The sequence below is a fragment of the Calonectris borealis genome, chromosome 1 (assembly GCF_964195595.1).
Source record: "Calonectris borealis chromosome 1, bCalBor7.hap1.2, whole genome shotgun sequence".
Taxonomy (NCBI): domain Eukaryota; kingdom Metazoa; phylum Chordata; class Aves; order Procellariiformes; family Procellariidae; genus Calonectris; species Calonectris borealis.
In genome coordinates, this window is record NC_134312.1 from 124,797,271 (window position 1) to 124,816,701 (window position 19,431).

Consider the following 19,431-nt stretch of genomic DNA (forward strand, 5'->3'; position numbering starts at 1 on the left):
CCGGCCCCGCGCGCTGGCCCTCAGGCGGCGGCGGCAACGTCCCGCCCCGCCCCGCCCCGCCCCAAGGGCTCCGCGGCCGCCGCCGCCTGCCGGCCCCGCTCGCTGGAGCGCGGTCCCGGCCCCTCCGCCCCCTCCCCCCCCGAGTTCGGCTTTCCCGGAAAGGTTCTCTTTCCGGTCCGCCACAGCTGTTCGCTTCCGGTTCCGTGCCCCCAACATGGCGGCGGCCCCTGCGCTAAGCGGGCTCTGAACGCTGCGGAGCCCCCTCGGTGCTGCCGCCGCCGCCGCCCGCCCCAGCGCCGGGGCTCGCGCCCGCCCCCGCCGCTGGCCTCCCCGCTCCCTCCGTGCGGGGCGAGTCGGGCCGGGTGCCGGTGCCGCCGGGAGCGCCGGCCGCCCCGGGCTGCCGAGCGGTTCCTGCCCGGGGTTGAGGCGCTGCTGCTGCCGCCGCTGCCACCGCCGCCATGGCGCCGGTGCAGCTGGAGAGCAACCAGCTGGTGCCGGCAGGCGGGGGCCCCGCGTCAGCCCCGGCCCCGCCGGCCCCCGGGGCCGTGACAGCCGCCGCTAGCCCCGGCTACCGGCTGAGCACCCTCATCGACTTCCTACTGCACCGGACCTACGCCGAACTCACCGTGCTGGCCGACCTGTGAGTGCCCCGCATTCCCCCGGCCCCCTCCTGCTCCTCTGGCTGCGCGGCTGCCAGGGCTAGCAGCGCCGCCTCCCAGCATCCCGGGAGGATGAGGAGGCCTCGCCAGGGATCTGTCCCGGACCCCGGCCGGGGCTGGAGTGGGGGGAGGTGGTTGCTCCTTTCCCTTTCTCCAACCCCAGAAAAATGCCCTGTTCCTGCAGGTTTGTCTCTGCAGCGGGGTGTGTTCAGGGACCTAGCGAAAGCTGTTGAATGGTCTGTCATAAAGAGGGAAAATGATTGTGAGGAATGCAGAGCAGCTGAATGCAGATTGTCTGCTTAAATGCTTAAGTTTGCCCCCAAGTTACTGTCAAAAGACCCAACTGCAGTGGTTGTGCTGATAACAAAATACATGAAACCGAAATGTGTGGAACTAAGATGTTTTCAGATGCTGCAACTCCTTGAGTTACCCGTGTACTTTTTAAAAATACCATTTGATTATTTTGGAGAAAGAAAATAAGTTATTTACATTTATTTTACAACGTGCTGTGCTGATGGTGTTGTGTTTGAAGTGGCAAAACAAAGGAATGTTTTTGGGCCAAGAAAAACTTTAATGAAAGCATTTGGACTCTGAATAAACCTGTTTCCCTTTTAGTTTGTTTAACCTTAGAGGTTCTTGTGGGGAACCTGTATGTTTTAAGAAGTGTCATACAGAACAAATGGAAAAAAATAGGTATAGTTCTTGTAAAATACCATATCTGCTAAGTATGCAAACAGAGTTTTGCTTGACTTGGGATTAAGAGTGTTCAAACTCCGGAAAGGACCAGGAGTTTTAGAATTTTAGTTTGCTTTGGAAGAACTTCCAAAATGTCAGTCAAGAAGTCTTTCCTGTGTGTTTATGGTATGTGTAGACAGTAGTTGCTGTATGCATTCTTGTAGGAGCATGTGCCTGTGATGTCTTTTATTCTTGTTTTAAGGTGTAGAACAGGTCCTTTTGACTTAAGTACATCATTAAGGTAGAAAATAAAATGGGTGGTGTGAATAACATATGGGGAATGCTTTGGGCACTTTGATTTACCAAGTAGTTTATAATCTATGTGATGTCCCCTCCAAAAGCAGAGTGAGCTAGATTTTTCCACTTATTTCCCCATAAAGAATGGATTTGGCTAGTAGAAAGCCCAGTGAGCTAGATTTTTCCACTTATTTCCCCGTAAAGTATGGATTTGGCTAGTAGAAAGCCCACCAGCCTAGTCCTAGAATAAAAAAAAAAAACTTTTTAAATGAGATGCCTGTGATATGTGTAGAACACAAAAATACAGTCCCCTCTCTGCAGTAATATCTGTCACACAAGTCATTGATGAAGTTCTGGAGTATGGCATTTCTCCACTTTTAGATTGATTAAAAAGGGAAGAGAAAGTCATTTCAGGCAAGTCAGGAAACAGCCAATTTTAAAACCTGCTGCAGATGTTCTACGATTGCTACTATGAATTAATTAACGCTAGTCATGGATGCTTAGTGAGACTCATCAATTACAAAGCACAGGCAGTGATACTATGTGGCTCACTAGATTAGCGGAAGTCTTGGGATTTCAATACCCTTTTAAATTAATTTGACCAGTTCCAGCTTACCTGGTACAGAGTAGTAGCAGGTGCACTGTGGTGCTGTTATACATCTGATTTTATTTTTTTCTTCCCCTTTAACTAGGCTGCTTACTAGAGCTGTCAAGCTACTTCCTTTATCAAACATGTAATTTCATTGTATTTAGGAAACACAATCATAGAAATTTTTAAATGCTTCTTATAGGTAGGTAGAAGTTCTTCTTATACTTAGTTGAAGGTTACTAACAAAATTTCTGGTAGTTTGAAATGTAATAGAACAATATATAATACGTCTTTTTTTTTTCTTTTTAATATAGGTTACCAAGAAAGACTGATATGGAAAGGTGAGTTATAATAAGACAGTCTGTAATGCATGTTAAAATATAGAACTTTGTTTAGGATGTCAAGATTAATATAGAACTGTTTAAATAAAATATTTTTCTCCTAATTTTATGCAAGAAAATAAGCCTTGTCTGTCTTGCTGTCGCTACATAGTTTCAAGATTTTTCTCAGCGTCAATGGCAATTTTAGTTTTTGTTGGTTTTTGATTTTGTTGTTGTTTGGGCTTTTTATTGCACTGTTCAGTAACATACTGTTGCTGTTATAGTAGGTGAACTCTGTTAAGGGCATTTTTCTGTTCATGAATCTTGAAGCAATGAAGTGACAGTAAAGCTGATGTGAAAGGGAACTGGAGAACCTAAATAGACTCTAGTTAGTGTGATAAAGAAACTTTTTATTCAGAAGAAGCAGTCATCAATTAAAACAAGGTAAAAACCTCTTTTCTGCTTTTTTCCATGTTACCTGATTTTCCTTATCATGAGCACTGTTTTCTGCTTCTGTTTTATGTGTTTTTTGAAGTGTGAAGATCGTTAGAAAACAAATGTAAGAGACCAGAATAGACTGTTTTCCTCTCCCACCCCCCAAGATGAACAAACTTGATTTACTTTTTTGTTTCTTTGAATAAATTTTATGGAAGTTGTCAAAAAATTGTTTCCTTTGTTATTTGTGCTGACATGCTAATTGACCTAATTTTCTTTGGAGACATATAGCAGCTATGATATTCCTAAGAATGTTAATAAAGAATTCTGTGTACCAGGATAATCATTAAATCAGTTATCTCAAAACTTCCAAAACTCTCATAACATGTTGTGGAATTAATCCCATTTTCAGGGAATCATAACCTGGGATGATTCCTTGTGCCTCTTTTCCTTATGCATAATATTTTATGAAGAGAAACAATCTGGGTTTTGTTGAGTTTTTTTGCTTGTTTGTTTTTTAACTATTACTCTGTTTGCTGAGGAAATTATATTCAACTGAGATCCAGAGCTCCCTTGTACTGGTGCGGGGGCTTCTCCCATCTAGATTTTTAGTATTTCTTGGTAAAGCTGGAATCTACTTTGTGGGGCACACAGGTCTGGAGCAACATCTTGAGTCCTAATGGATTACACTTAAAAGAAAACAAGACAGCCTTCAATGGTTACAAAGAATGTCCTGCAATTGAAATTGTCCTGAAATTAAATGTTCACATCCTTGTTAGCTTTGACTTACAACTCTTCTTGATGAAGTGGCTTTCCAGCTCTTGGAGGAAATCTGTAAGGAAGGTAGTTTAATTATCCAGATTATTCTATTTTTCCTAACTTTGAGAGCTGTAATGGGAGCAGTAGTTGGGCTTTAAGCTCTGATTCTTGAAGCTATCCTGGTGACATGGCATACATACTTTGGTGAAGATGTGATAGTATTATCCTCTAATAAAGTTCACATAAAATCTAAGTTCATTACTATAGTACCTAGCTAAAAGATGCTGTGATAAGAAAAATTGATAGGAAATTATGCATCGTAGTATAATATGGCTTTTCTTTGTAAAGGGTCATTTATTAGTTAGAAGGTGAAGCTTTCCTATTTCCTTGTGATAGGAATAAATCAGTTTTGCAACAAGAAAGAAGTGGTTGGATTAAAAAAACATTAGTACTGTCATGTAAAATTAATAGTGCTGAGTTCTGGGGGAAGTCCAGGGGCGTGCTTCTTGATAATGGAGACCTTTTTTTGCTCAGTATTCTTTATCTTTTCCTTTTTATCCTCCAATAAAGTGTAATATATGGGGAAACTTTTACCTAAATACAGTAACGGCTGTATAAGATTTATCTGGAACTTGGATTGTAATGACTCTGTAAGACCCTATCTTCTGTTGTGGGGAAATGGAAGATAAAATCTGCATTCCTGAATGAACAGTTCCTGCTGAGAAATATTTAAAAGAGAATTATTGTTAAAATATGTCCAAGAACTACATAAACATACTGTTTTCCTAAAAACAGGCAGTTTTCTTACTGGTTTTGCATTACTTAGTGAACAAGAGCATTACTTCTCAAACTTGCAGCAACACTATCATCTACACAAAATTTTAAAAAAAGGCATTCAGAATTATTGTAAAACATGTTATTTATGACTTCAACAACAGTGCAATTCCACACCTAATTTTTGTGAAACGTTGAGTTCCATTCTCTTCTGATGACAAAATGACTGTTATTTCACTCCTTTCATAGACACGGATAATAACTTTGGTTGGAATGGTACTTTAGAGAGACCTAGTCCAACCCTCTGCTTGAAGGAAAAGACAGTTTCAAAGTTGGTTCAGGTTGCTCAGGGTCATATCCAGTTGAGTTTTAAGTATCTTCAGGGATGGAAATCCTGCAATCTTTCTAGGCAAGCTACCTCTTTGACTGCCTCTCTGTGTGTTTGTTTCTTTGTTTTCCTAGTGTCTAACTAGTTTTTCACGGTTTTAGTTTGTGGCTGTTGTCCCTCAGCCTTTTGCACTTTTGAGAAGAGTCTGCTTTATCTTCTCTATAACACCCTTTTTAGATATTTGAAGACAGCTATAGGATCTCACCATAGCCTTCTGCTCTTAAGTGTAAATGAACACAGCTTCCTCAGTCCCTCCTTGTCTGTCATGTGTTCCAGCCCCTAACCCACTTCTGTACAGCAGTATCTTTCTTGGCTAGGGAGTGTAAAACTGGACATAATGCTTCAGGTGCCATCTCACAAATGCTGACTCAAGGTGAAGAGTCACCTTCCTTGACCTAGGCTGCAGCGGTGCTAATACAGCCTGTCATTGTTGCAAGGGCACATTGCTGATGCCTGTTCACCTGTCCACCAGGACCTCCAGGTCCACTTCTGCAGAGCTGCTGCCCACCTGCTGCTTAGTACCCAGCCTGTGCTGTAACATGAGATTGTTTGGTTCCAGATGCAGGACTTCGCATGTGGTTTTGCTGAACTTCGTGAGGTTTCTGTCAACCAGTTCCTCCAGCCAGCTGAGGTCCCTCTGTTTGCTCCCACCAGTTTGGCATCACCTGCAAACTTCCAAAGAGTGCATTCCTTCACATCATGCAGGTTGTTGATGGAGGTGTTAAATTGTATTGGCCCTCGTATCGACCCTTAAGGAACACCACTAGTAATCAGCATTAAAGAAATTCAACTGGTAGCCAGTCACAACTTTTTATTCCTGGCAGTGCAGCCAATTTTTCACCTACCTTATAGTCCACTTACCCATGCCATATCTCACCAGCTTGGCTACAAGGATACTATGGGAGGTCTTGTCAAAAGCTGTGCGAAAGTCAATGTAAATGCATCTTCTGTTCTCCCCTTGATCACAGAGCTGTTCATCCTGTAGAAGGCAATTGCATTGTTCAGGGATGGTTTGCCCTTAGCAAATCTGTGCTGGCTGTTCCCAGGCTACTTCCATGTTTGTTACTTATTTGGATGTAGCTTCTGGAAAGATTCATTCTATGAATTTTTTTCTTAACTGAGCTTAGGCCAACAGGCCTATAGGTCCCTAGATCCTTCTTGGCCTTCTTCCTTGAAGAAGGGCATGATGTTTGCTTTTTTCCAGTCATCAAGACCTTTGATCGCTATGGCCTTTTGAAAATAATAGAGAGCAACTTTACAGTGGCGTAGGTCAGCTCCCTCAGCACCCGTGGATATATCCCATCCACTCCAATGGATTTTTGGATGTCAAGCTTGCTTAAGTGGTCCTTAACTTGATACTCTTCTACTGTTAGCTAATGCTTCACTCCCCCAGACTCAGCCACTAGTCTGAAGGATCTGAAACCCCTGAGATCAGAACTTACCAGTAAAGACCAAGGTAAAGAACGCACTGAGTACTGTGGTCGTTAGAAAGCTTTTTAATGTGCTTTGTATTGCTTTTATAGGCCTTGTAAATGTATTCTTTCCTTCAGTTTCATCTTCCTTGAATAAAATTTTTTGTGCAGCCCAGCATGAGGTGCTGTATCTATAATGAAGGGCAAAGGAATGCAGCAAAATTGAAAGACTTTGGGTTCTTAGTGGAGAAGTAGATGGATGTGAATTCCCGACGCAGTTGTCATTCAGGGGTGATGGTGGTGGTTCTGGAAGCAGGATTCTGTCAAGCAGACGTAACAAGTCTTCTGTAACTTCATACATGTGGTATTAATGGAACAGTTACTGGAATACTGTGTCTAGTTTTGCTTTTTTCTGTTTTGGGGGGAGGGAGCCGGTGGGGAGGTTTGTCTACCTTTGATTTCCGGTCACAGAACATCAGTTTGAATTTTTCTTGCTATCGTGCTGTTTTCACCACAGAAGTTTGATTGGCATAACTACTAGGTTTTAGCAACTTTTATATGGAGTTTGAGAGAGCACTGGCTTTCTAAAGTCTCACTGTAGACATCTTTCAAATCCCATAAAGTTTTTCTGAATCTTGCAAAATTCTCAACATCTTGTTTTCATAGTGTAGTTACTCTTAGAGCAGTATGTACATACAGCAGCTTGTCCACCACTTGAAATCTTAATACCAGGCTGAATGCCATTCTAAAACATATGCGCTAGAACGCAGAGAAGTTACTGGCTTAATGCCCAAGTTCTTGGATGAGGTTTGTAGTATGTAATGCAAGAATCTGGACCAGATGGTATTAGTTGTGCTTCTGGCCTAAATGTTCATCTGCTCCAAGCAGATTATGCTGTATGTATTGCACAAAAGAGTTAACCTCATTACACCAACACTTTCAGCAGAAACAGGCTCCATCTATATTATGAGTATGTGTTTTACAGATTAGGGTCAGAAGGAGGTGCAGCTTTTGTTTGGTAGAGGCCAATATCTGTTGCACTGATTAATGTTCTTTTTGTCCAAATGCTTTTGTTACTTTAGAAAGCCATATCAGGAAAACATCTTGGATTTGTTCGGGTTTTTTTTTCAAAGTAACTAGAAAACCGTGGTGAAATTAGTGAATTGAACATGTAGAAAGGGAGGAAAACCTCTATAAACAGTAGATGAAATGGTATTTCAGACTGTATGGTATTAGAGATCTATATTGTAGATCTGCATGTCTTGCATCTACAATGCATCTACAATGTAGATCTGTAATGAAGGGGGAAAATCTGTGTGTGCCCCTACATTCTCTTTTACGAAAAATAACTCTAAAGACATGCAAAAATACACTGCCTCATTTTGACTGTCTCATACAAAGCACCATGGGAGGAATATTGACTATCAGTAATTTCTCCTTATCCCAATTTCTTTGCAAGGCAGGAATGGAGAAGAAAGTAAAAAGGTAGGGTTTTTTCGTGGTCTTCCCCACCACCAGCCTGTTTCCTGGCAAAATGGTAGCATATTGTAACATACTGTGTAAAGATGTCTTAAAATTACTGAAGTGATATTTTGTTTGTTATCTGATTTATTCTTTTTTTTTTTTTTAGTGAATGTCAGTGTAATGTTACTATCAGGTCCTGTAACCCTTAGGTATAGTGCCTTGTCTACTTTAAACTTAATCATAAGCCCTGGGGAAATCCTGTAAAAGGTATAAAAATAATTCAGTTGAGTTCACTGTGGAATTGTTTCTCTTAAAATCAGTGATTAATTCATGTGAGTATGCTTTTTTGTTTCCCCAGACAATCTTGGTTGATTAGAATCCATGTATGTTGTTAGCATTTAGGTATTCAGAACAGTAAGCTATTTTTTTTTCCATGTTCTAATCAAACAAGCCATATATTAGTGTTGCCTCCATTAACACAATTAGAAGTTATATTTACAGCTTTTTTTATTGGCACAGAGTTAAATTGCAGCTTTATTATATACCTGAGCACTGGCTTAATGTACATTTGTTTTTTTCCAGAAAAATAGAAATAGTGCAGTTTGCAAGTCGCACTCGTCAACTGTTTGTTCGTTTGTTAGCCCTGGTCAAATGGGCTAATAATGCTGGAAAGGTGGAAAAATGTGCGGTAAGTTAGCAACAGAGTTTGGTATGAAATAATCTCTAAGTGATATGGGATTTTGGTACACCCTAGCTTCTCCTTACTATAGAAGTTAAAAAAAAAAAAAAAAAGCCCATTTCATAGGCAGGTGAAAATAAAATTATAACCAATTTCTTCCAATTTAGAAATTGTATAATCTTGTCTTTTAACAGTTCATGCTCCCAAAAACTCATCAGTGGCAAAAAATGAAAGGCTTGTCTGCACATAGTTTCAGGAGTGCTTTGGGGTTAGGTGATAGGACCGGAAAGATGGTGATCTCAGTGTGTTAGTTCTTATTATCACTTTCATCCTGCTCTTGGTTAAATAAGAATAAAGTCCAGAATGTTGCAAAAAACAAGCCCCGAGTGATTACAAACAAGTATGGTTGCATTCCAATAGCAATCATCAGATAAAGAGCTGTGAGGCTTTACAGATCCTCCACAGCATCAGAAATGGCATGCAGATTTAAAGCGTCCTTGCATACGTGTGTAAGAAATGGCCAGAATATTCATTCTTTCTTTGTTTTATAGATGTGGTTACTTGAATTGGAAGTGACAGATGAAATCATCTCAGTCATGTGCACTAGATGAACTGAATATAAAGGGACGTTGATTTGTGCATTTTTTGGATGCGTATCTTTTTTTTTCCCCCTCCCCCCTCATTGTCCTCTGCAGATGATATCAAGTTTCTTAGATCAGCAGGCCATTCTGTTTGTGGACACTGCTGATCGTCTGGCATCGCTAGCTAGAGATGCTTTGGTTCATGCTCGTCTACCTAGTTTTGCTATCCCGTATGCTATTGATGTTCTGACAACTGGATCATACCCACGTCTGCCTACCTGCATTAGGGTAAATAATGCTACCATATGTCGGGGGGGGTGTGAAAATCCCCCCAGTATCAAATACATGTTAATGAAACTAATTGTCTGTGTGCAAATGGAACTGTAGTTTAATACAGGCCTAGTGCCAAGTCTCTGTAGTGTCAGTTTCTCATGCAGAGCACTTCCTATTTGAACAAGTAATGCTTTCCCAGTAAAACGTTCTTTCCATTTAAACTAGCTCTAGGATGAGTATAGTAGCAACGCTTTTTCCTTGGTTCTTCAAGTATTTGCACATGCTAAGCCACCATCCTAGAAAAATGAAGCGTGAAAAGGAGATACTGACATCTGTTGTTCTTAGAGGTTTTGCCTGTATTTTGAAATGTACTGCAATATTTACAGCTCTCTTTAATGCTGCTGCTTTTCCGTACTGATAAAATGCAGAATAACAGGATTTTGTGAAGTAACATAAACGGTAGTACCTGTGACTTAGATCTATAGCTACAGATAAGGACTGGCTTTCAAATCTTAGTATTTAAAAACAAGTTTAGCCTGATGTAAGGCCCTGAATTTATTTAATTGATCCAAGTTGAACGATTTTATTCAGTAGTCGGTGTCAGGTAAAATGTAATCAACTAGAAAACAAATCTGAATGTGAGATACAAAACTTCGCTCGTCTGTAATGGCGTGTTGTATTTATATTTTCAGACTTCTAGTTTGGTTAGTTTTCACCGTTCCTACCGTCAATGTATTATACATGTTTGAGATACATAGACTTGTTCGTGTTTATTTTAACAGGACAAAATAATCCCTCCCGACCCAATAACAAAGAGTGAGAAGCAAACCACACTTCATCAGCTAAACCAGATTCTTCGACATCGACTAGTGACTACAGATCTCCCTCCTCAGCTGGCAAATCTTACAGTTGGTAAGAACTGGAATTACTTTTTGAAGAATACGTTATTGCAGGCTGATTTAAAAGTGTTGCTTTAGTGCTAAAGCAAAGCTAAAAGATAGCTAAAAGAGACTACTAGGCATGCTTAAGCTATTAAAACTGGGATCCTGTCTCTGTATGACATCAAAATATGTCTTTTCCCCTTTTGAAAAATGAGGCCAGTGATAATATTGCTGAATATTAATTGCTTTCAAGAAGAAATCCTGTGCAGGTAATGGCAAAAGGTTGTAGACATTGTCTTGCTCTTTCAGTAAACGTGTTATGAAAGAGTCTTAGGCCTAACAATGTAACTGCTTTACCTTAATTTAATTTTAAAATGCGATTTAATTAAACTGTTAGGTCTTTCTGTAGAAACTCTTTGAACTTTAGCTTAAACAAGTCACTCTAATGTTGCTTTTTTAATCTGTTTTGATATTCATCTCCATGCATAGAATCTGTTCATATTTATGCATGCCTTTTGTTCTGTGGCTCACTGCAGCGCCAGATCTCTTAATGTGTTTTCAGATTTCTGTTTTCATTTAGCCCAAGTAGTGGTAGACATTAAGACGACCTTTTTTACAGGAAGGATGGCTATAAACTGGACTAGGTTTTTGCAGAATCGCAGAGATAGGACTGGAATGGACCTAGTCCATGCTTTTAACTAAGACAAGGTTAGCCATGTGTAAACCATACCCCACAGACCTAGATCGAAGATGTTTCTGAAAAATCAGTTTTCACCGGTCCTTATGTGAATGCTTGCAATATCAATATTAGAGCCATTTTTGTCTAACAGAAGTATAAATGGATACGTGTCTGAGCTCTTCAGATTTTTGAGTTAACTAAACGTTTCAATGACTATTAGTTTCTAGTTTGGGCTTTGGTTTGTTTTAAGAGCATGTGTGGGATGCTTTTGAAAATGAAACTTCATGAGTTAAAATGGTTAAAATTTCTACAGAAATATTTCTATATGTCTATAATTTTAAAGGTATATGGCATATTTTGTAGGTGATTGAGAAGAAGGTTGACCCACAGTTTATAGTAAGGACTTGTACTAAATTGTTTGCTCTGCCACTCATTCTCTTTATGACCTTGCTTATATGGTTTTGACAGTCTTTGTTCCCAGTTCTTGAAACTGATAGCGGTGTTCATAAAGGTGTGAGGATATATATGTCAATTAGATAAATAGTGTACGTAATCTTTGCTTGTGTGCGTATATATGAATTATGCAAAGGATTATCTTCCTCACGTGAAAATGGAGTTATAATATTTTAATGTTAAATAAATGGTTTGCAGTGAGATGTGTTTCCAGGACTAGATTTTAGCCTGGGCTGAGATCGCATTATGAACCTCCTTTGAATATTGATTAAGGTATTCGTTGTTGATGTAGCAAAGAATTAGAAAAATTAAGCTAGATATTTTGTTTGTGTAACTTGTCAGGCTGGTTGTCAGCTCAATGTTACTCTGTATTATAGCAACACAAGTGTTAACAAGTTATCTTGACTAAAGTACTGCTGTTCAGGACAGTTTGGGACGTCTGTCCATGCTGCTTATTGACACTTGTTCTGTTGCAGAAGCAACTGTGAAGTCTTTACAGTTGCACAGAAACATATGCAACAGAGAGAAACTACAGGGAAGTAATCCATTGTGAGTGCCAGGAGCTACCACACTGATATTTTGACGCATCTGAGGAGACTGAGTGAAATAAAACATTTTTTTCTTCCTTAGCCAATGGCCGTGTGAAGTTCCGAGTTGAGGGTGAGTTTGAGGCCACCTTGACAGTGATGGGTGATGACCCTGACATCCCCTGGCGCCTTCTCAAACTGGAAATTTTGGTTGAAGACAAGGAAACTGGTGGTAAAAAAAAATCAAACCTTTACTTTCTTTTAACATGATGTTCATCCCTGATGCTGTATAGTTTGTATGCTGTATGCTATATTATTTATACAGGGTCTTTTACATATCACAACTTAAGATAATGAAGCTGTATATACTTGCCCTGTTTTCACCTTGCTCTATATGCTTTTGATACCTTAACAGTGGTAGACTGTGACAGTGTAATAGACTGACTGAAATTTCCGGAGTAAACCAAGGATTTTGTTATTTTGTTAGAAATTCTGGTATGGAAATTGCTCAGTACAGTTGTATGTTTTTTCTTTTTAATTTATTATTTTATTTAATTATTTTAAATACCTATTTTCCCGATGCCTAATGTGAATTATTTTTAATTCACAAAAGATGGTCGAGCCTTGGTTCACAGCATGCAGATCAACTTCATCCATCAGTTGGTCCAGTCACGGCTGTTTGCTGATGAAAAGCCACTTCAGGACATGTACAGCTGTCTGCGTATCCTTCTGAGAGTTGCTTCTGAATAAGCTGTGTAATGCAGCCTTGCTCTTCCTAGTAGCTGGAAGTCAAGACAGATGGATTCACTGTTAAGCTAGGGGGAAATGTCTGGATGTGGAGTAAAAATGATGGCCTTGGAAACAGTTATTCTCATGTGCCAGCACGTAAAATTTGATTTTACGCACTTAATCTGCAAAGGTAAAGGTGAGGTATCAAGGCAGCAGGTTGTGTGGTAAGTCAGCGCAGCAGCAGCTGGCTGCATGTACTAATTTCGGAGATAGAATACGGTGCTGAGTTGGAAGGTATGGGAGCTGACAAGAGCTTAACAAGAACTGCAGTAAGGTGATGATGGTGTGTTAACTGTATTGCACCTGTGTGAATAATAAAATGGGATATAGCATGTGCAGGAAGTAGTGCAGTGACTTTCTACGTGCAAAGGACAAATTGCTTCACAATGTGAAATGGTTTTCAGTGAAACGGTTTCTGCAGAAACAAATAGAATCATGTTGGTTTAGCGTGACCATGGAAGATGGGGTTATTGGCAACTCTAGGGTGAATTGAATTTCTTCGTTAGTAATCTTCTTTTAGGGAAAAGATAACCAGAGTTAAAATTTATAAAACAAAGCTATTGTGGCGTTCTTGTCTAACACTCTGCCCTAGATAAAAGTTTAAAAAAAGGCAAAAAAAACTTTGAGAAAAATTTGATGCTGTTTATATGTCTTTATCTCTGGGTTAGTACATTAGTGTGTTTTCAGACAGCATCTTGTCTGACTTTTGTGACAAATGGATTTATGTAGTGTACAGACTCTTTGGAGGTCTTATATTTTCTTAACTCCGTTCGTTAGACTCCTTCTGCTTAGCACTTCAATTGGAAGTTTTGCATTCACAAACACTAATGCTGATTCGAGAGCGCTGGGGTGACCTTGTGCAAGTGGAGCGATATCATGCAGGGAAATGTCTCTCGCTCTCTGTTTGGAAGTAAGTTAATTTTAAAAGGGCTGTTAATAAATGAAATAATAGGAGGGTTTTCATTTACTAAGCTTGAGCCAGAATTTTCAGAATTGTACTTTCTTTTTGATAGGAGACTCCTAAATTTTTGTCATTAAGTACCTAAACATGTTGCTTGACTTGCAAAGAGGCGAGGGATGTACATTAATGTACAGGAGAACAATGGATACAGTCATAAATCAGCTCGTATTTATGTGGATATCTAAATAAATGAATTAGACAATTCTTTGTCAGTCTTTCACTATATTTATTGCTTGACTTGCACTAGGTGAAATTTTAAAAAGGAATCCAAATGCTCTTCTGGTTCTGTGTTGAATTTGCAGCCATCTAAAACTTCTTTATGTAGTTATAGTTTACCAACAGTTCTGCATTAAAATGTAAATTAAAACAAATGCTTTTTTTTCAGTTCAGCGGACATCATGTTATTTTTATGCAGAACTCTCAGAATCAAGGATTAGCTGTTGAAAAGCATATTTTCTGCTATTCCGGTTACATGGTTTAATTATTCTTTTTATTTTAAGTCAACAGGTGCTTGGCAGGAAAACAGGGACCGCGTCTGTTCATAAGGTCACTATTAAGATTGACGAGACTGATGTCTCAAAACCCTTACAAATATCTCATGAGCCTCCCCTGCCAGCCTGTGATTCCAAACTGATGGAAAGAGCCATGAAGGTAAAGGTTTGCTTTGCAGCAGGCATCTGGTTTTATAAATCAAAATCTTAAAAATGCTTTGCATTGTCAGTTTGTTTCACTTTGATTCTATTTAAAGACCTGTTTCTAAGATTTCTAGTCAGCAGTTACTCTAGGTTGTGGTGAGTTTATGTTGGGACCTAAAATTGTTGTTACAAATTATTGGCCTTGACTTCATCTTAAAAATTACACCTACCTTACAGTGCATTATATACCACTTACGAGACAGAATGCTGAGGCTGGGGGGAAACAACAGCAAAGTTTCAGTTATGTTTAGTATTTGGCTTGAAATGCTTTCTAGAGAGCCAGTTCTTCCCTTTCCTGTCTTGGAGATGCTGTGTAAACTTCATCTGAAAATCAGCTTCCTCACATCGCTTGAGTTCGCTACCCAGCAGTGCTATTCACTTTAGAAAATCTTACATTATGATTTGGAAATCTTGTGCAAAAGAGCTAATGTGGTTTGCTTGTTACAAGTGTTAGGTGAAGCTTGATTTTACGTTATCACTAACCAGATTATGTCATGTGGCCTATTTGAATGTGCCTTTGTATTCTTCAAATTCCCGTATGTTAAAGATGGGGTTGTTGAAATGCTCCAAAATAGTAACCGCAGTCAACTTCCTGCTTGCATAAGGCTTCACTGGTCATAATTCTAGATCTTAGTTAATGATATCTAAGAGACACTGCGTTCTAGGTTTTATAATAAGTCTTCTGTAATTTCCTCAGCAAGTCTGGCTGTGATAGATGAGGATGTGTGTTTGTCATTATTTCTTACAGTGTTTGGGTTTTTTAAGAGAGTTAAACTGCAGTGAATGGTGTAGTTTTCAGACTTTCAGTACAGTTTTTCCACAGGGAAAAACTCTCCAGCTCAGATTTTTCACCTGTCTTACAGAACCTTCTGCTACAGATGATAGTCTTCACCTACTGTACATGCTTTGTATTTGAGCCTCTTGGCCTATCTTGTTTACCAAGTCTGACAGACAAGTCTCTATATGGTGAACATCAAGAACTTCATATGTTTGGGCAACAGAGGAATGTGGGAAACTTAGTGGAGCATAGTAGCCTTCTACTCTATTTCTGGAGTAGAAACTCTACTATTAGTATAGTAAATATATACTACATTTACTCATTTAATAGCCTAAATTAGCATATTTAGGCTACTAAATATACAGTTAATTTAGTGAAGATACTGTATTTATGCCTAAATCCAGGAAAATGTGCTTTATCTAGAACATCTGCTGAAGTTCCACTGGAACTGACGCAATCCAAGCTCACTGAATCAGGTCTATAGACTGTAGATTAAGATATGAGATGACTGTAAATTTGAGATTTATCAAAGTTAATGCTGACTCTCTTTATAATTACTTGCTCTGAGCTTAAAAAATTTATAAGCTATGATATATACACTGCTGTTCTAGTGTTTGAATAATGATCTCATCTGTAATGACGTAGATAGCACACTATGTTTCTGTTTATTTAAGATACTATATAAAACAGTGGCGCGAACAAATATATTTGTCTAAGAAGGTTATTATATATTAACCTACTGAAAATTGGATGTAGCTATAGAACCTGTAGTCACTTGTTTGTGAGGAAGATTTAACTCAGCAGCTGCTGAGTTGAAATGCTCTTGTGGATGGATAAACACTTGATTTTTAAGGCCTTGTCTTGGAAAGCTAGTCTTTAGAGGAAGGTCATTCTGGTATATACGAAGGCATGTACTGAAATTCTGTATAATTCTGTCCTGATATAAATCTCTTCTGCATTTATCTCTTATGCTAGAATAAAATTTGAGTTTAATTCACCTTGAACAGTTTTCAAAGCAATATGAGGTTAACTAGGAAAAGGTTTTGCAGTAATCTGTAGCTTTGCTTAATATGTAAATAATATGCCTGTAATGTGAATGGATATAAATGCAAATGCTTTAATTTAGGTTGCACAAGTAAGCTACAGTTAATATAAGAGGTGGCATAAGCTTCAGCACTGGCAGTGCAACAAGCCTCTAGCCACTCCTGGCTTGGGAGGAGTTGCTCATATTCACTGTCTGCCACTGCATCTTCACTGTCTGCATTGGTACCCCATTAACAGGACTAAAACTAGTGTGTTGTATTTCATGCTACAGCTACATACATGTTTGTGTAGAGGCAACTGTATTTTAATAGAGTGTTGTTTTGGGGGGTTTTGTGGTTTGGTTTTGGGTTTTTTTTCCTTAGCTTAAGCTAGTTATAAACGGGCGCAAGCTAAGCTGGAAAATACTCCATCCTTGATCCAGAACAAGTAGGTCTGCACAGGGGGTGGTAACAGCATCGTTTGTGAAACTTCTTTTCTTTTAAATTTTCTTCTAGTCTTCTCTCAAAAACCATTCCGCTGCCTGCTGCACAGACAGAATCTTAAGTTCGTTTGTTGTATTTTATAGCAATCCAAATACTCAGGTTAATAGTTCATTTGGTTCACCACAGTTCAGAGCAAATTCTTTCTTAAGTGATTGTTTTATTAAGTTATGTAGCTTTGTTCCAGTGTGCTAATGCATAGTCTACACATCAAATTTGAACTTGCTCAAGTACATTTCTTTTTTACAGATTGACCACCTATCAATAGAAAAACTCCTGATAGACAGTGTCCATGCAAGATCTCATCAAAAACTCCAGGAGCTGAAAGCCATTCTTAAGAGCTACAATGTTAATGACAATTGTATGTGTTTTCTACTGAAGTTTGTTTCAAGTTAATTTCCATTTGCTCTAGGAGTGGTTTCCTTTTTCCTTGGCGTCTCTTGTTTTTATTAATTTAAATTAAAAATATGAAGAAATAAAGGGAGTTGTGTTCAGAATTAACAAGACAGCTTTAAATTATTCTGCATTGATAATTATAAAATACTCATATCTCTAAATGTAGTATGATAGATGAAGCTGGTAGAACATTATAGTCTGGGTAGAAGGGTTAAAAGTGGTCTACTGTAAAACTTGTATGTGTTCAGAATTGAAAGCAAATCCTTCACTGTCTTGAGCCAGCTTTGGATGAGACTTTGCTTAAACTGTTGTTGAAACTGTTGGGATTCAAATTGAGCTCCTAAACGTGAAGCAGTGAGTTAAAAGATACTCAAGGATTAATAATCTCCTTCAAATTTGGTCTGTCTTTTCTCACTGATTTGTTACTAGCACTGTTTTCACAGAAAAATTCTTATATTCAGTTCCCTCTTTATGTTAACAGTATAATAACGTGCAAGTGAAGATTGCTCCTATAAAAAAGAAACGGGTTTTGTGATTATAATGGGCTAAGTTTTAATATGATGAGCTTGAATCTTGTGTCAAATTATTAACATCAATTTTTGTTTAGCATTCATTGAGACGGCTCTTCCAACTCTTGTAATTCCGATTTTGGAACCGTGTGGACGATCGGAGTGCCTACATGTATTTGTTGATCTCCACTCTGGAATGTTTCAACTGATGTTGTATGGTGTTGGTAAGTAGATGCAAAACCAGGTTGTATTTAATATCTTGCAAGAGTCCTGCATTATGAGGTATTTTTGTGTGAACAATTCTGTCAAATCTGCGAAATTCTGTAAGTAAGTAAGAATAATGCAAATGAACACCGCACTTGGGTCATCATCTAGGTATTTGAGTTTGAGGAACAGAGAAGTGGATCTTTGTGCTTAAGAGTCACAGTTCAGTTAAGTATATTTTAAGAGGACAACAAACTAAATATTTTTAAGCATCATTGCAATGCATGTTCTTTATGACTCATGATTCCTAGGTTGTGCTGTTAATGGATGCAGTCATTTCATATGGACCTGATTGAGAATTGTGTTATGTGACCTTATACGTCTTGAGTTACTGTTCAAGTCTTAACTTTAGGTTTCATATTACTTAAGAGAAGTAGTGAGTTCTTTTAGTTTATTTGCCTAATAACATACTGCTGTGGTTTTACAACCACGTTATACATTATGATTCATTTGTTGTGTATCTTAATCTCTCTCTTCACAATGAGCCACATGGAGAAGACAAGGGGCAACAATTACAAGTTGCACCAGGAGAGGTTTCGTCTCAATATAAGAAAGAAACTTTTTTTACAGTGAAAACAATCAGTCACTGGAACAACCCCCCCAAGGATGTGGTGGAGTCCCTATCACTGGCGGTTTTCAAGATGCAGTTGGACAGGGTGTTAGATAATCTCATCTAGGCTCCATTTCCCACAAAAGCTTGGACCAGATGATCTTTTGAGGTCCCTTCCAACCTGGGCTGTTCTGTGATTCTGTGATTAATTGTTTGTTAAATTAGATGAGACACATTCATTAAAAGGTCAAAATTTTGTTTGAAGAGCAGATGTTAAGACCATTCACTCACCTAATGTTCTTGTAGATCAATTGACACTCGATGACATAGAGAAGTCTGTTAATGATGATATGAAGCGTATCATTCCTTGGCTCCAGCAGCTCAAGTAAGAGACTTGAATGATTCACTTAGTTTGCATAGAATGAATCACCATATTTGTATTTTGGATGTTCACACTTGCATGACTTTGTGTTTTACTGCAGTAGGGAATATACTTTCTCCCTGTTCTAAGCAACTTTGAGTATTTGCCATCTGCTTTAAATGAGTGGAGGAAATTCTGCTTTAGCTTGGAGTTGATTCCATAGTCCTTCTTCAGTCTGCCTCCTTACATGTAGCCCCATGCATTGCTTTGCATACACTCTGCATGAAGTCTTTTCACTTCAAGCAGACCACTTGCTTCCTGAGGATCTCATTTTGTGTTCACTTTCATTTTCTATGTCCTTTATTCCGCTCTGTTTCTACAGCTGAACTCTGCTTGTTTCTAGAACTATCTCCCTTCTTACAACACAGGGAAAACCAGGAAGTGGCCTAGGATGATTTAAATAATATCTGTTTATCTTCTAACGCTTCAGCCCTTGCTGGTTTAAACCTCTAATCTTCCTTCCATAAAGCCCTGAGATTTAGGCACAAGATACGTCTGACTCTCACAAGAGGTTGTAGCGAATAATACGAATACAGTTTGTATCTGCATGAAAACCAAATTCCACCTGCTCTGTCGTTTTGGAAATTCCCAGTACTCTGAGCTAATTGCAGGGTGAAACCTCTATTTGAGAAATGTTGCTTCTAAAAGAAGCATGATGACGCATGAAGGACTGGCACCCTGGAGAAACTAATCAACCTCC

The 19,431-nt window shown here is 39.0% G+C and overlaps 1 protein-coding gene across 6 annotated transcripts in view; it reads left to right on the plus strand.

Annotated features, from left to right (window-relative positions):
- The first annotated feature begins 362 nt into the window (after positions 1 to 362).
- The window catches only part of MED14 (mediator complex subunit 14), a 38,697-nt gene continuing 19,628 nt past the window's right edge, over positions 363 to 19,431 (plus strand). For 3 of the 6 annotated variants that reach the window (XM_075174042.1, XM_075174066.1, XM_075174051.1), the window contains exons 1-12: positions 363 to 640; positions 2,535 to 2,561; positions 8,355 to 8,460; positions 9,147 to 9,320; positions 10,088 to 10,217; positions 11,949 to 12,077; positions 12,459 to 12,566; positions 13,412 to 13,544; positions 14,096 to 14,246; positions 16,841 to 16,952; positions 17,595 to 17,720; positions 18,617 to 18,695. In XM_075174042.1, coding sequence (XP_075030143.1) covers positions 459 to 640; positions 2,535 to 2,561; positions 8,355 to 8,460; positions 9,147 to 9,320; positions 10,088 to 10,217; positions 11,949 to 12,077; positions 12,459 to 12,566; positions 13,412 to 13,544; positions 14,096 to 14,246; positions 16,841 to 16,952; positions 17,595 to 17,720; positions 18,617 to 18,695 — 1,457 coding nt within the window. In that variant the 5' untranslated portion in view covers positions 363 to 458. Of the gene's footprint in view, positions 641 to 811; positions 844 to 2,534; positions 2,562 to 8,354; positions 8,461 to 9,146; positions 9,321 to 10,087; positions 10,218 to 11,948; positions 12,078 to 12,458; positions 12,567 to 13,411; positions 13,545 to 14,095; positions 14,247 to 16,840; positions 16,953 to 17,594; positions 17,721 to 18,616; positions 18,696 to 19,431 lie in introns of those variants that run through there. The other 3 variants (XM_075174033.1, XM_075174059.1, XM_075174073.1) reach the window with 3 other exon arrangements.